The sequence below is a fragment of the Eschrichtius robustus genome, chromosome 1 (assembly GCF_028021215.1).
Source record: "Eschrichtius robustus isolate mEscRob2 chromosome 1, mEscRob2.pri, whole genome shotgun sequence".
NCBI lineage: Eukaryota > Metazoa > Chordata > Mammalia > Artiodactyla > Eschrichtiidae > Eschrichtius > Eschrichtius robustus.
In genome coordinates, this window is record NC_090824.1 from 28516210 (window position 1) to 28529164 (window position 12955).

Here is a 12955-nt window from a genome sequence, read left to right on the forward strand (position 1 = left end):
ATTCATTTTTTAGTTCAAATTCATTTTTCACTCTCCCTGCTCCAGTCTTAGAATCGATCATTTCTCCAAGGATGCTGGTACGTTTTAGTAGGAAATCTGAGTAGCTTTTTAAACTAAAAATTCCTTGACGTGGTTATAGAATCAGAAGATATAGAAGTGAAATACTGTTGTAAATAATCTTAGAATAGTTTAAGGAAACCCTGAAAATGTTTTAAAATAAATTGAGACAGTCCTCAGTCATGTAGGACAGGTGTAAAATATAATTAGATTTATTTTGTGTTGATTGAACAAAGCCTTAAGTACCAAAACCCGTAAGTGAAATCTCCTAATTTTTTCCAAGATATAATAGTTTTCAAAACACACTTCACTTCTAATATTTCTATAATTAACATGAAGTAAGACTATAAACAGTTTAAATAAAGTTTAAGCAAATAACACATTTCTAGGATATAGTAGAATGAGTAACAAAACTCTAAGAGAGCTAATTGACCAGGGTATATTGAATCTATTTTACTTCTTCCTCCCAAAGTAGTTTCTTTGGTTTTAATGGGTATCTATGATTGTGAGAAAATGATGTATTTGCTACAGCCAGATGCTGGTCTTTGATACATGGAGGCAGATGAAAATCAGGAAATACCAGTGATACCGATAAATGCAGACCAATATCAATTAGCTAATGCAGACCACAAAGCTTCTATATAATGAATTCTGAAAATTATTTGCATGGCTGGCCTAAAGGTTTATTTTAGAATAATACTTTACAGCAGACAATTTTAATAATGCATACTATTCAAAGAGTAATTTTAAAAATGGAAGTCGCCTAGGAAAGAGGGTTAAAAAAAAGTAATGTACAAAAAAATTACACTTTATTTAATAAAACACACAAAATCCACACAAACGTTCAGTTGTCCGATTTCTCTGATACGTTTCCAATATCATCTTGATCTTAGTTTTGATTTCTATTAACTTTTTCAAAGCATCAGTGCAATCACAAGCCATTCATTCACGCATGCAAAAATATTTTAATGAGTGCCTACTATGTGCCAGGCCCATACTAGGTGCTGGAGATAGAGCACTCAACGACAATTTAAAAAGGCCCCCAATTCTTTACTTCTGTGAGGTTTCATTCTAATTAGGAAAAGAGAAAATAAATACATAAGTAACATACATATAGTATGACAGAAGGTAATAAATATTACAAAGAAAATAAAATAAGGGAGATGGTTTTAATTTTAAACAGGGTAGTGAGCAAGCGTCTCCCTGAAAATGTGGCATTTGAAAAAAATTATGGAATGATTCATGAATTTGCATGTCATCCTTATGTAGAAGAAATGCTCTGCATCACTCCAATATGTATACTGAAGCAAACACATAAAAACAATAAAAAATGGGTTAAGGAACATACAAAAGATGCTCAAGCGACTAGTAATCAGGAAAATACAAATTAAAGTGACATACCAATTTATACACATAAAATTGAGCAAAAATTATTAAGTATAATAGCAAGTGTTCACAAAGATGTGGATAAATGGGAACTCACTTTAATACATTGCTTGTGAAAGTATAAATTGGTATAACCTCTTTGGAGTTCAATTTAAACCCTTGTGAAGTTGAAATTATGCATACCTCATAATATAGTAATTTAACTCCTAAGTGTCTACTCTAGAGAAACTCTCACACATGGGCACAAGCAGACATACACAAGAATGTTTACTGAAGGTCTATTTGTAATAATGAAAAAATGGAGTCTAACTGACCCATAGGGTGGTATGAACAAATAAATTTTGGTTTATTTATTTATTTGATGGAATATTATAAAGCAGTTAATAATGAATGAAAAAATAAAGCATGCTCATTATCAACTTCTTAAAAATGAACTGAATCATGTGATTTTTTGTAAATATACCACAAAACATGTTTTATAAAAAAAAATAAGTTGCAAAAGATATGTACAATATGTCACTACTAACATAAATTTTAAAACAAGACTATAATATGTATTATTTGTGGATGTATAATACATAAATAGTAAAAATGCAAAAACATATATAGGAATGAAGCATGGTGTAAATTTCCTTGGGTGTCCATGGGACTCATAGAGGCAGATGGGAAAGAGAAGAATTTAAGTCACACCTAAGTTCCACCCACTAGCTGTGAGACTTCAGGCAAGTTACCTGTCCTGAGAGTCAATTTCTTTTTCTGTAAAATGGGAATGACAATTTGTAGCTACAGGGGGTTATTAAAAGGACTAAATGACACAGCAGAGGTAAAGTACTTAGTATAGTGCCTGGCACAAACAGGGGCCCCAAAATGTTAGTTCCCTTCCCTTTTTTTCCCAGATCTAAAATGATAGGTCTACTCCCAACATTTCAACAAAGTTCAGTAAGATAAATTCAAGATTCAACAGGCCAAAAAGAAGAGATTCAACTTGCTGGGTTCATAACCATGTGATCACGGATTATCGGTGAATTGCTTTACAGATCATTAATTACTTAGATAGTTATCAGTATCATAAAATATATATATAGGTCATATATCATGCTCTTGTTTTTAAAATAAAGTTGACCACAATGTTCCCTTAGGATCATCAATCTTTGTTTCAGGCAAGAAAACATGGGACAAGGCTGAAAATAAGAAAGAGCCAATTCTGACAGTAAAGCCATTCTGAAATAACATGTTGCTTCAAGGAGAGATATAGTCAATTGAAGTGTCTTAACTATGTGATGAGATTTCAAGGAATTAAAATCCTTGAAATATATAACACACCAGTATAACCACAGAGGTAGTTTCTAAGGCTCAGGAGGGTTTCTACCTACCTACCAGATTATCTTTCTCCTGATCCTGTTTCTTCAGGTAGTTCAATACAGACATTGTGTCTTTCTCCATTCTATACTGCTGTTTCTTTAATTCTTCATTACATTTTGCCAGTCTCTGGGAAGTATCACGATACTCAATCCTAGAGAGTTCTGTGACTTCCAGCCTGGCCTCCCAAAGGGAGGCATTGGTCTTGGCTCTCTCCATGGCAGATTCCTCAACTTTTATCATCTTCCTGCACAGGAAGAGGACATTGACAGCATATAACTATTTCTCTACTACATTAGTATTACACCTTTCTCTTTATTGTTATTTGTTTTGCTTGGCATTTGCCTAGCATATATGAGCAAATACTGTTGGATAAATGAGTTAAGAAGAAATATATATGGTCTGTTAGCCTCAGTGTTTCTCATTGTTGATATGTGCACTGCAGATGCATGGTCAAAACAGAAAACATATGCTAGTGAGTTCCAGGAATGTGATAAGCCCTTGGCACTTCTAAAAAATGCTAGACTAACTACACAGTTATACTTTTTAAAAAATCACACTGTAGAAGAATACTTATATAATACATTGGGGGAAAAAAGTTACAAATAAATTTGTATATTGGGCTATCATTTTATAAAGAAGAAAAAGAATATTCCAAAATGACAGTAGTGGTTATCTTTGGATGATGGGACTACAGGTGGTTTTGTTTTGTCTGACTTTCCATGTTTTGTAAACTTTCTGTATTGAGCATGCATTACTCTCTTAAACAAGTTCTTTATAAACTTTGCAAGGATTTCCTTGTGGTCCCATATATAGTGTTGTTGGACAACGTGTATGACTCCAATGTGTCTAGGAACCACTAGGGTCATCCAATAGGTTTAGCAGCAGTCTAGCAGCAACTCCAAGCCTGCAAAGCTTTAGTGCTAGCGCAATACTATCCACTTCAGAAATTCTGATCACTTTGCGGAAACATGAATAATTACCTGAATTGGTCAAATCCTTTATGTTTTCCTTTGAACCAAAAGGAATCCTTGAAAAAGCCCAAGGAACTACTTCAATCACCCAGAGATCCTTTGGATGTCCACGATCATCTCAACCACATAGCTGAGATCGATCAAGCTACAGGCAAAAAATAATGAACCCAGAGCACTAGAGCATATTTCTTGTGCGGGGGGGAGGGGGGAGATCCAAGTTGAAGCATAGACAAGCAGACACCTTAATTTGTTTATTTAACAAATATTAAGCATCTGCTATGATCCAGGCTCTCTTCTAGGTGCTGGAGATACCTTGAATAATGCTTAGTGCCTATTCTAGAGAAGCTTAAAGCCTTGAGCAGGGCTTCCCAACTACGAATATTCTGAGCTACACGATTCTTTGTTTAGAGTGGGGCTGGGGGTTGTCCTGTGCCGTGTAAGATATTTAACAGCATCCTTTGTCTCTTATCCACTAGAGGTCCCCAGATGTGACAACCAAAAATGTCTCCAGATATTAACAAACATCCCCTGGTAGCCAAAAATCACCCCAGTCTGAGAATCACTGGTCTAGAGCAGTGCCGTCCAACAGAACTTTCTGTGATGGTGTTAATGCTCTATATCTGGGCTGCCCAATACAGTCACCACTACTAGCCACATGTGCCTACTGAGGACATGCAATGTAGCCAGTACAAATGAGGATCTGAATTTTTAATCTTATTTAATTTTAACTAATTTTAATAGCCACACGTGACCGGTGACTACCCTATTGGACAGCACAGGCCTAGAGGCTCTTCGATATTCTAAAACATGTTATCCTGACCTTCACTTCTAGGGTCAGAACTAACCCTTCCTCCTCATTCTCAATTCTTTTTCCCTCCACTGGCACTTAACTTCATTCGGTCCTATGTTACTTCTGTTCTTTGGGAACTTATCTGCCTCCTCCTCCTCGTTCGTTAGCGCATTACACATAGGCAGAGACTGTGTCTAAGTTACTTCAGGGTCCCAAGCCTCACACTCTTGTCTTAGTTGAAGTAGTATGGTTTGGCGTGCATTTTGGTAATATCTGAACAATGGGGGTTGTCCTTCTCAGAAGCGGGGAGAGAGGAGGGTCCAGGAGGGGAGGCGGGAGGGCGCCAGTTGGCCTGCCCCTGAGAATCCCGGGAGGGTAGGCCCAGGGAGCAGGGACCCCAGGGTGTCTTCTCCTTACTTCTTCTTCTTGTCTTTGTCTTTGCCTTTGTCTTTGCCTTTACCTTTACCCTTCCCTTTCTTTTCGTCCTTTCCCTTCGATGGCATCTTGGCTTCTCCAGGGGCCCCGCTGTCGTTGTCGCCTCTCTGCGCCGCCCAGGCCCGGCTCCATCTCCAAGGACAACCGGCACTCTGAGCCCGTAAAGATACGCGCGGGCCACTACCGGCGCTCAGAGAGCGCACGCGTCCGTGACGTAACCCCGACACCGCCCCGCGGGGCCCAGCCCACTGGCCGGGCGCAGGGGGCGGGGCGGAGATCGCGCCGAGGGTGGCGGGCGGCCGCCCCGTGGAGGCGCGCGCGCGCGGTGAGTGTGCGAGCGCGGACGTGCCAGAGCCAGGCGGGGGCCGGGGCTGGGAGGGCGGCGGGGCGGGCTGGGAGGCCGGAGCGGGCCAGCCCCGGGCGGCTGCGCGACGGTGGGGGCGCTCTCCCCTAAGGAGGCTTGGCTTCGCGGCGGGTCCCGCCGGCGCGCCGCGGTCGTCAGAGCGCCGCTCCCGCCGGGTTTGCAGCGTTTCGCGTCTCGCCCGTGCGTCCTCTTCTTCCCTCGCGCTGCAGCCACCGTGGCCGTGGCCGCCTCGCTCTCGTCCCTGCTCCGCCTCTCCCGAAGCTGCCCCCGACTCTTTGGGTTTCCTTCTCCCTTTTCTGGCTTTTAACTCTTGCTAATTCTGTAAGGGATGGCGCAGCCAACGGGCTTCCCAGGCCAAACATTTTTTGGTGAGGCAGTTGAGGACTCCCCTGAGGGGGGCTGGGGGTGAGGCGGGCAGCGCCTGCTGGCGTCGGAGAGCCTGGCGGGGAGAGAAGGGCTGCCCCCTGGGTTGGGAGAGGCTCCGGGGCCTCGAGGAGAGTCCTTGAAGAGGAGTGTGCTGGGGTCAGGCCCTCGGTCCCGTTCTGTACTGTTGTGGCCGGCGCTGCCCGCCCAGGGCCAGCCCCGGATTCCCATTTGCTAATAAGCTCTTGCGTTCGCAGCCCTCTTTTTTTCTGCGAGTCGCGTAAAGTTGAAAGCTCATGCATTTTGGTGCGTTTTGGTTTTGGTTTGGTGCCCCCCCCCCCCCCCCCCCGCCAGCACACCAGTGAAAAGGAGTAGTACTGAAAGGTACTGTTCCCCTTTTTCGGAGGAGGAGCTCTGTGCTTCTGCCTTCATTCAGTGAGTTAGTCCGGGAGTCACTGAGGAAGATAGGGAATTCTAGGTGCCGGGACAACAGTTAGAAAACTTGTGATTGAAGCTCTACTGTGCGTTATTCTCCCTTTCAAATTGAATTTTAAATTTCTTTAAAAACTTCATTGTACATCTTCCTCCATTTCGCTAAGGAGAACTTAATCCCTACACCCTTTCCAGAGGTCTCTGATGCAAACCACCAACCCCCACCTTTTTTTTTCCACTTAACGTCGTTTCTGTTTCTGAATTCAGTGGTTAGGGGGAACATGCTGATTGGTGTTAATATTAATGAGCACTGGAAATCTTTTTAGCCATACCATCTGCTTGCATGATGGTGGCTTACCCTCTTCCTGGTGCTTTCCCCCCCTCTATTTGCATGTCACATTTCCGTGAGCCCATGGTGGAATTATCATACATTGAAGGGGTTTATTCTCATATAGAAGCTATAAAGTTATTGATTTTATGTGTCTAAGGTTCTGAACATGCACACTATTGATAACTTGCAGAAAAGAGGGTAGGGCATCTTCTGTCAGAGGCTTCACATTTGGAATTCATTCTAAAAAATTGGTTACTGTGAATATGAAAGTCAGTCCAAAACTTTTGTTGTCTGTAGACTCATTTATAAACATGAAAATTTGACTGTAACAAGATTATTTCTTAATATATATGCATAATACTTTACTTACATGTACATTATAGTTATTTTATTATACAGCATATTTTTATTGACTTTAAGTTTGATTTTGTAGTTAAAGCTGTTGTAACTTGAATACGACTAAGAGAAATGCCCAGATTCACACTGTAGTAGATGTAGTTCTAGAATCTGTAGTCTTCTGAACCTCCACATTCTCTGCCAAAGAACTGGATGTTATTATTCAGTCATATGTTTGTAAAAAACATCCAATGGTACAGACAGTAGAGTAGGAAGTTGCTATTTAGCAATTCATCTGGTAGCATTTCCTTTCATACTTTCTTGTAGGTAGTTTTACTATGAAGTTTATTTCGCTGAATAAATTTACTTTGTTTTATTTAGTTAATTAATTTATTTTTGGCTGTGTTAGGGCTTCGTTGCTGTGGTTGGGCTTTCTCTAGTTGTGGCGAGCGGGGGCTACTCTTCCTTGTGGTTCGTGGGCTTCTCACTGTGGTGGCTTCTCGTTGCAGAGCACGGGCTGTAGAGCGCAGGCTCAGTAGTTGTGGCGCACGGGCTTAGTTACTCTGCAGCATGTGGGATCCTCCCAGACCAGGGCTCGAACCCGTGTCCCCTGCATTGGCAGGCGGATTCTTAACCACTGTGCCACCAGGGAAGTCCCATGCTTTGTTTTATTGTTTAGAATGCTAATGCTTTTAAAACTTGGGATAAGCACTTAGTGTTTTGTTGACTTGGTTTTGTAATTCTTTTTTGCCCAGTTTGCATGGTGCCTGGTCAACATAGAAATGTGGAGTGTCTCGGCTGAATCCTCTTGCAGACAAGATCATTATGGTCCTGGTAGGTAGGGCAAGTATCTGGATGTGAGGTAACATCTCTGCTATCTTTTTTTTTTTTTTTTTAACATCTTTATTGGAGTGTAATTGCTTTACAATGGTGTGTTAGTTTCTGCTTTATAACAAAGTGAATCAGTTATGCATATACATGTGTCCCCATATTGCTTCCCTCTTGAGTCTCCCTCCCTCCCACCCTCCCTATCCCACCCCTCTCACAAAGCACCGAGCTGATCTCCCTGTGCTATGCGGCTGCTTCCCACTAGCTATCTATTTTACGTTTGGTAGTGTATATATGTCCATGCCACTCTCTCACTTTGTCCCAGCTTACCCTTCCCCCTCCCCGTATCCTCAAGTCCATTCTCTAGTAGGTCAGTGTCTTTATTCCCGTCTTGCCACTAGGTTCTTCAAGACTATTTTTTTTTTTTAGATTCCATATATATGTGTTAGCATACGGTATTTGTTTTTCTCTTTCTGACTTACTTCACTCTGTATGACAGACTCTAGGTCCATCCACCTGACTACAAATAACTCAATTTTGTTTCTTTTTATGGCTCAGTAATATTCCATTGTATATATGTGCCACATCTTCTTTATCCATTCATCTGTTGATGGACACTTAGTTTGCTTCCACGTCTTGGCTATTGTAAATAGAGCTGTAATGAACATTTTGGTACATGACTCTTTTTGAATTATGGTTTTCTCAGGGTATATGCCCAGTAGTGGGATTGCTGGGTCGTATGGTAGTTCTAAAGCTGTAAATATACTTCATTTGCTCCTGGGTTGGTTTTGTTTTGTTTTCCTGAATTGGATTTTCTGTCTTTGCCAAAGATGTTAACTTTTCTCTTGTCCCATTGATTGTAATACCATCAAGTGTGGAGTTGCTCAAAAAGCCAAATAAGAATTTAGGATTATATCTCAAAATACATATTATTTCTAAATTTTTCTTCCAGTAGTTCCAGAATTGGGTTTACTCTCTAAAGTCATCTGTGACTTTATTCTGGTTTAGCTTGGAGACCGAGTTTCTACTCATAAATCATCCTTGAAGTTGCCTGATAGCTGGTGCTGTTTTATAAGTAGAAGAGACAAGGTGAACAGTTTTTGGTTTTGTTTTCACACTCCCTTTAGAATCTGGGATGCATTTATTGTCATCTGAAGGAGACGGATCAATATTTCTGAATATCATGGAGAGTTACTTTCATCCTACGTTTTCATTACATGTGGTACAAATATAGAATTCTATTAAATAGCTATCATCTTGTGATATTGTTGCAGGAAGGGGGACGCCTTCCAGGCCCCGAGAGTGGGCTCTTGTCTAACACTCAGAAATGAATTGTCTGAGGAGACACACGTGCTGCCAAAGCAAGAGACTTTATTTGGAAGGGGCACCCGGGTGGAGAGCAGGAGGGTAAGGGAACCCAGGAAAACTGCTGTGCCACGTGGCTCACAGTCTCAGGTTTTATGGTAATGGGGTTAGTTTCTGGGTTGTCTCTGGCCAATCACTCTGACTCAGCGTCCTTCCTGATGGCACATGCATCACTCAGCCAAGATGGATTCCAGTGAGGAGGATTCTGGGAGGTTGGTAGGACATATGGACTGGTGTCTCCTCTCTTCTTTTGACCTTTCCCGAATTCTTCCAGTTTGTGGTGGCTTGTTAGTTCTGCATTCCTTACCAGGACTTCCTGTCGCAAGATAACTCATGCAAATGGTTACTGTGGTGCCTGGCCGGGGTGGGCGGTTTCAGTCAGTGGTTCCCCTAACAATATAATGACTAGTTCACATCCCTACAGAGGATAAGGAATCCTGGAGATAAAGGATTTAATCTTACAAATTTTCAAATCAGTTTAACATTCACTGTTTTACTTATATACAGAATCTTTTACCACAGATTATTGTCTATTGGCAGTTTATTTGCAAAATATTCAATTTTTATTAGTTGTCCTTTCTGACAAAACCATTACACAGGACTTAAAGTCAGGTGGTTTTTTTTGAATTTTATTTTATTTATTTTTTTCTACAGCAGGTTCTTATTAGTCATCCATTTTATACATATCAGTGTATACATGTCAATCCCAGTCTCCCAATTCATCCCACCACCACCTCCCCCCCCACCGCTTTCCCCCCTTAAAGTCAGTTCTTTAAGAAAAGTTATATACCGGAACTTCCCTGTTGGTCCAGTGGTTAAGAATCTGCATTCCAATGCAGGGGACGCAGGTTCGATCCCTGGTCGGGGAACTAAGATCCCACGTGCCGCAAGGCAGCTAAGCCCATGCGCCACAGCTACTGAGCCCACGTGCTCTGGAGACCCTGTGCCGCAACTAGAGAGAATCCCGCATGCTGCAACGAAGAGCCTGCGCTGCAGCAAAGATCCCACGTGCTGCAACTGAGACCCGACGCAGCCAAATAAATAATAAATAAATAAGTTAAAGAGAAAAAAAAAGTTATATACCCAAATTTCAAGCCTGCTTATCTGCACTTTTCATTTCATGGATCTGTCAAATGTTCATTCATTTAAGAAATGTTTAGTAGGTACAGTACCAACTGAATACCAGGCTCTGATAGCTTGAGGGGTACAGTGGGAAACAAGACAGGGCCCTGCCTTCAAGTGGCTTACAGTCAGGTGTATAAGGTGCTGACCTGGACATTGACCTCTGAGAATACACAATACACATAGCTTCCTCATTGGAAGCTATGCACAAACAGTTAACAATAAAAATCACCAAGCAGTGATGGATAAAGCGGAGATGGTATGGACCCTAAGTGCTACAGGAATTTGGAGGCATGAAAGACTGTCAGAGAGAAAGTTTACGGGAGGAGGTAGGCTGAAAGTAAAAGGGAAGGCTTTCTGGGAAGGTAGAACAAATGAGCAAAATCAGTGTGTGCTTGAGACAAGGAGTAATTTAACTAGAGCAACGGTTCCCGAAGTGTGGTCCACGCACCAGTAGTATCAGCATCATCTGGTAACTTGTTAGAAATGGAGATTCTCAGTCCCAACTTGAGACCTATTGAATTGGAAATGCTGACAGTGAAGCCCAGCAATCTATGTTTTTTTGTCGTTGTTGTCGTTTTTAAATATTTATTTATTTATTTGGCCGTGCCGGGTCTTAGTTGCAGCACGTAGGATCTTCGTTGCAGTGTGCGGAATCTTTACTTGGCAGCATGTGGGATCTAGTTCCCTGACCAGGGATTGAACCTGGGCCCGCTGCATTGGGAGTGCAGAGTCTTAGCCACTGGACCACCAGGGAAGTACCCCAGCAATCTATGTTTTAACAAGCCCTCCAGGTGGCTCTGATGTGTGCTTAGAGCAAAGGGTTCTTGTATGAAAGTAGTGGGCAAAAAACTTTGGTTAAGGTAGCCTGGGACTTAGAAGGACTTAGAATGTTAGTCAGGAAGTTTGTCTTTTAATCCTACAGAGCAGAGTCACCAACTTGAAACTTGAGAGCTGGATTTGGCCCATAGATATGTTTTGTTTGGCCTGCATGGTGGTTTTTTGAGTTTTGTTTTTGTTTTTTTAATAGAATTAGTTGTCACTATTTAAAAAACCAGATTCTACATAGAAATCTGTGCTTTTAGCTTATTTTGAAAAATCAGAAGACCTGGCAATACTGAGCCTGTATTTCATCATGGCAGCAATTTGTGGGAACAGCAAGCAACTTACCCTTTAGATGGGACAGGATGTGACATGTGCTTTCCACTTTACACAGTCCCCACAACTTCCTGTTGATTACACACACCTTTACTTACTTACATTTTCTGCCTGGCCCCAGTAGGTATTTCAGTATTTGAGTTTGTAACTTCTGTTATGGACAGTGGGAAATTGATGAAAGTTTTCAGAAGGAAAGTGATGTGACTTATATATTCATTAATTCATTCAACAAACATTGATGAATTAACTAACCATTGCATATGCCAGGTTATGCAATGTTCTCAAAGATGAATGAATCCCTGCCATGATATGGATTACAGTCTAGTGAGAAAATGATGAAAGTAGTATTTAGGAAGACAGTAACGTATGAATTTGAGAAGAGAGACATTGGTTACTGGAAGACCAGTTAAGAGGCTATAGCAGTCCAAGTCTGAAGTAATACAGGCCAGACTTTAGATATCAGCAAGAGGCTAGGGGGAAGAAAGAGATGGGAAAGATATTGCAAAGCAAAAATCATCAATCCTTGATAAGAGATTGGGCATGAGAGAGGAGAATTCAAAGATGATGAAGATTTTGAGTTGTGAATTAGGAAGTTTGTGGTGCCATTAACAAAGACAGGAAATTAGAGAATCCATTTAACCCTCTCTGTATGGGGCAGGGGCATGGAGGAAGGGAGATGTTTGGAGATGCCAGTTTTAGGTGTCTCTTGTTTTGAGTTCAGTGTATTAGCATATACACAATATGAGTGTTTTTAAAAGGAAAATTTAATAGAAATGTCAAGATTGCATGCTTAGGGGTAGATACCACTCATTCCATCCCAGGATACCAAGGGAATACCTGGAGAAGCATTGAAGTTGTAAACAAAATGTAAGAAGACCTTTCTTGAAAATGTTTGCTTTGGAGGCCCTATAGTTAGAATTTATAACATTGTTCACATCCTCTCTTAAATGTATAATTTTCAGGTTTATGTTGCATTGGTAAGTTTAACTTTCTGGGAGAATAGAAGATACTATATAAACTCAGATGCTCAAAGACATTTTCTGAGTATCAGTACCACCCTTCAGAATTTAAGTCATAATTGGCTCATGAGGTAGTTCAGGGATGAACATTGTCATAACTGTTGCTCTGTTGAGATAGTAGCCAAAGTTTTTCCTCTTATGAGCTTATGTTTGCAGTGCTTGGTTCCCTCTGCTTTTAAAGAAAAAAATTTTTTAACTGTGGTAAAATATATATAACATAAAAATTGTCGTTTTAACCATTCTAAGTATACAATTCAGTGGTATTAATTATATACTCAGTGTTGTACAACTATCACTACTATCTATTTGCAAAACTTTTTCTTCACCCCAAACAAAAACCGTGGACCTGTTAAGCAATAACTTCCATTCTCCCCTCATCCCAGCCCCTGGTAAACTCTAATCTACTTTCTGTCTCTGTGAATTTGCTTATTCTAGATATTTCATGTAAGTGGAATCATAGTTTTTGTGTGTGTCTTAGCGTAACATTTTCAAGGTTCATCAATGTCGTAGCATGTATTAGAACTTCTTTTTTGTAGCTAAATAATATTCCATTGTATTTGTGTATACTATATTATTTATCTATGCATCTGTTGATGGACACTTGGGCTTTTGCCACTTCTGACTGTTGTGAATAAT

General features: G+C 40.9%; 2 protein-coding genes and 1 non-coding gene across 5 annotated transcripts in view; 1 reads left to right on the forward strand and 2 right to left on the reverse strand.

Annotated features, from left to right (window-relative positions):
- BBOF1 (basal body orientation factor 1) overlaps positions 1-5069 on the reverse strand; it is a 34489-nt gene extending 29420 nt beyond the window's left edge. Inside the window, exons 1-2 of the mRNA XM_068562367.1 lie at positions 4984-5069; positions 2821-3049 (exon numbers count right to left, since the gene is read on the reverse strand). Of these exons, the coding sequence (XP_068418468.1) occupies positions 2821-3049; positions 4984-5069 (315 nt within the window). The remainder of the gene's footprint in view (positions 1-2820; positions 3050-4983) is intronic.
- Positions 5070-5293: 224 nt separating this feature from the next.
- The window catches only part of ENTPD5 (ectonucleoside triphosphate diphosphohydrolase 5 (inactive)), a 33678-nt gene continuing 26016 nt past the window's right edge, over positions 5294-12955 (forward strand). For 2 of the 3 annotated variants that reach the window (XM_068542843.1, XM_068542859.1), the window contains exons 1-2: positions 5474-5545; positions 7583-7661. The gene's annotated coding sequence lies outside the window, so the exon portion shown is untranslated. Of the gene's footprint in view, positions 5327-5473; positions 5546-7582; positions 7662-12955 lie in introns of those variants that run through there. The other variant, XM_068542852.1, reaches the window with a different exon arrangement.
- TRNAG-CCC (transfer RNA glycine (anticodon CCC)) lies at positions 10827-10899 on the reverse strand. The gene has a single exon. It is a non-coding gene; the product is annotated as a tRNA-Gly (tRNA).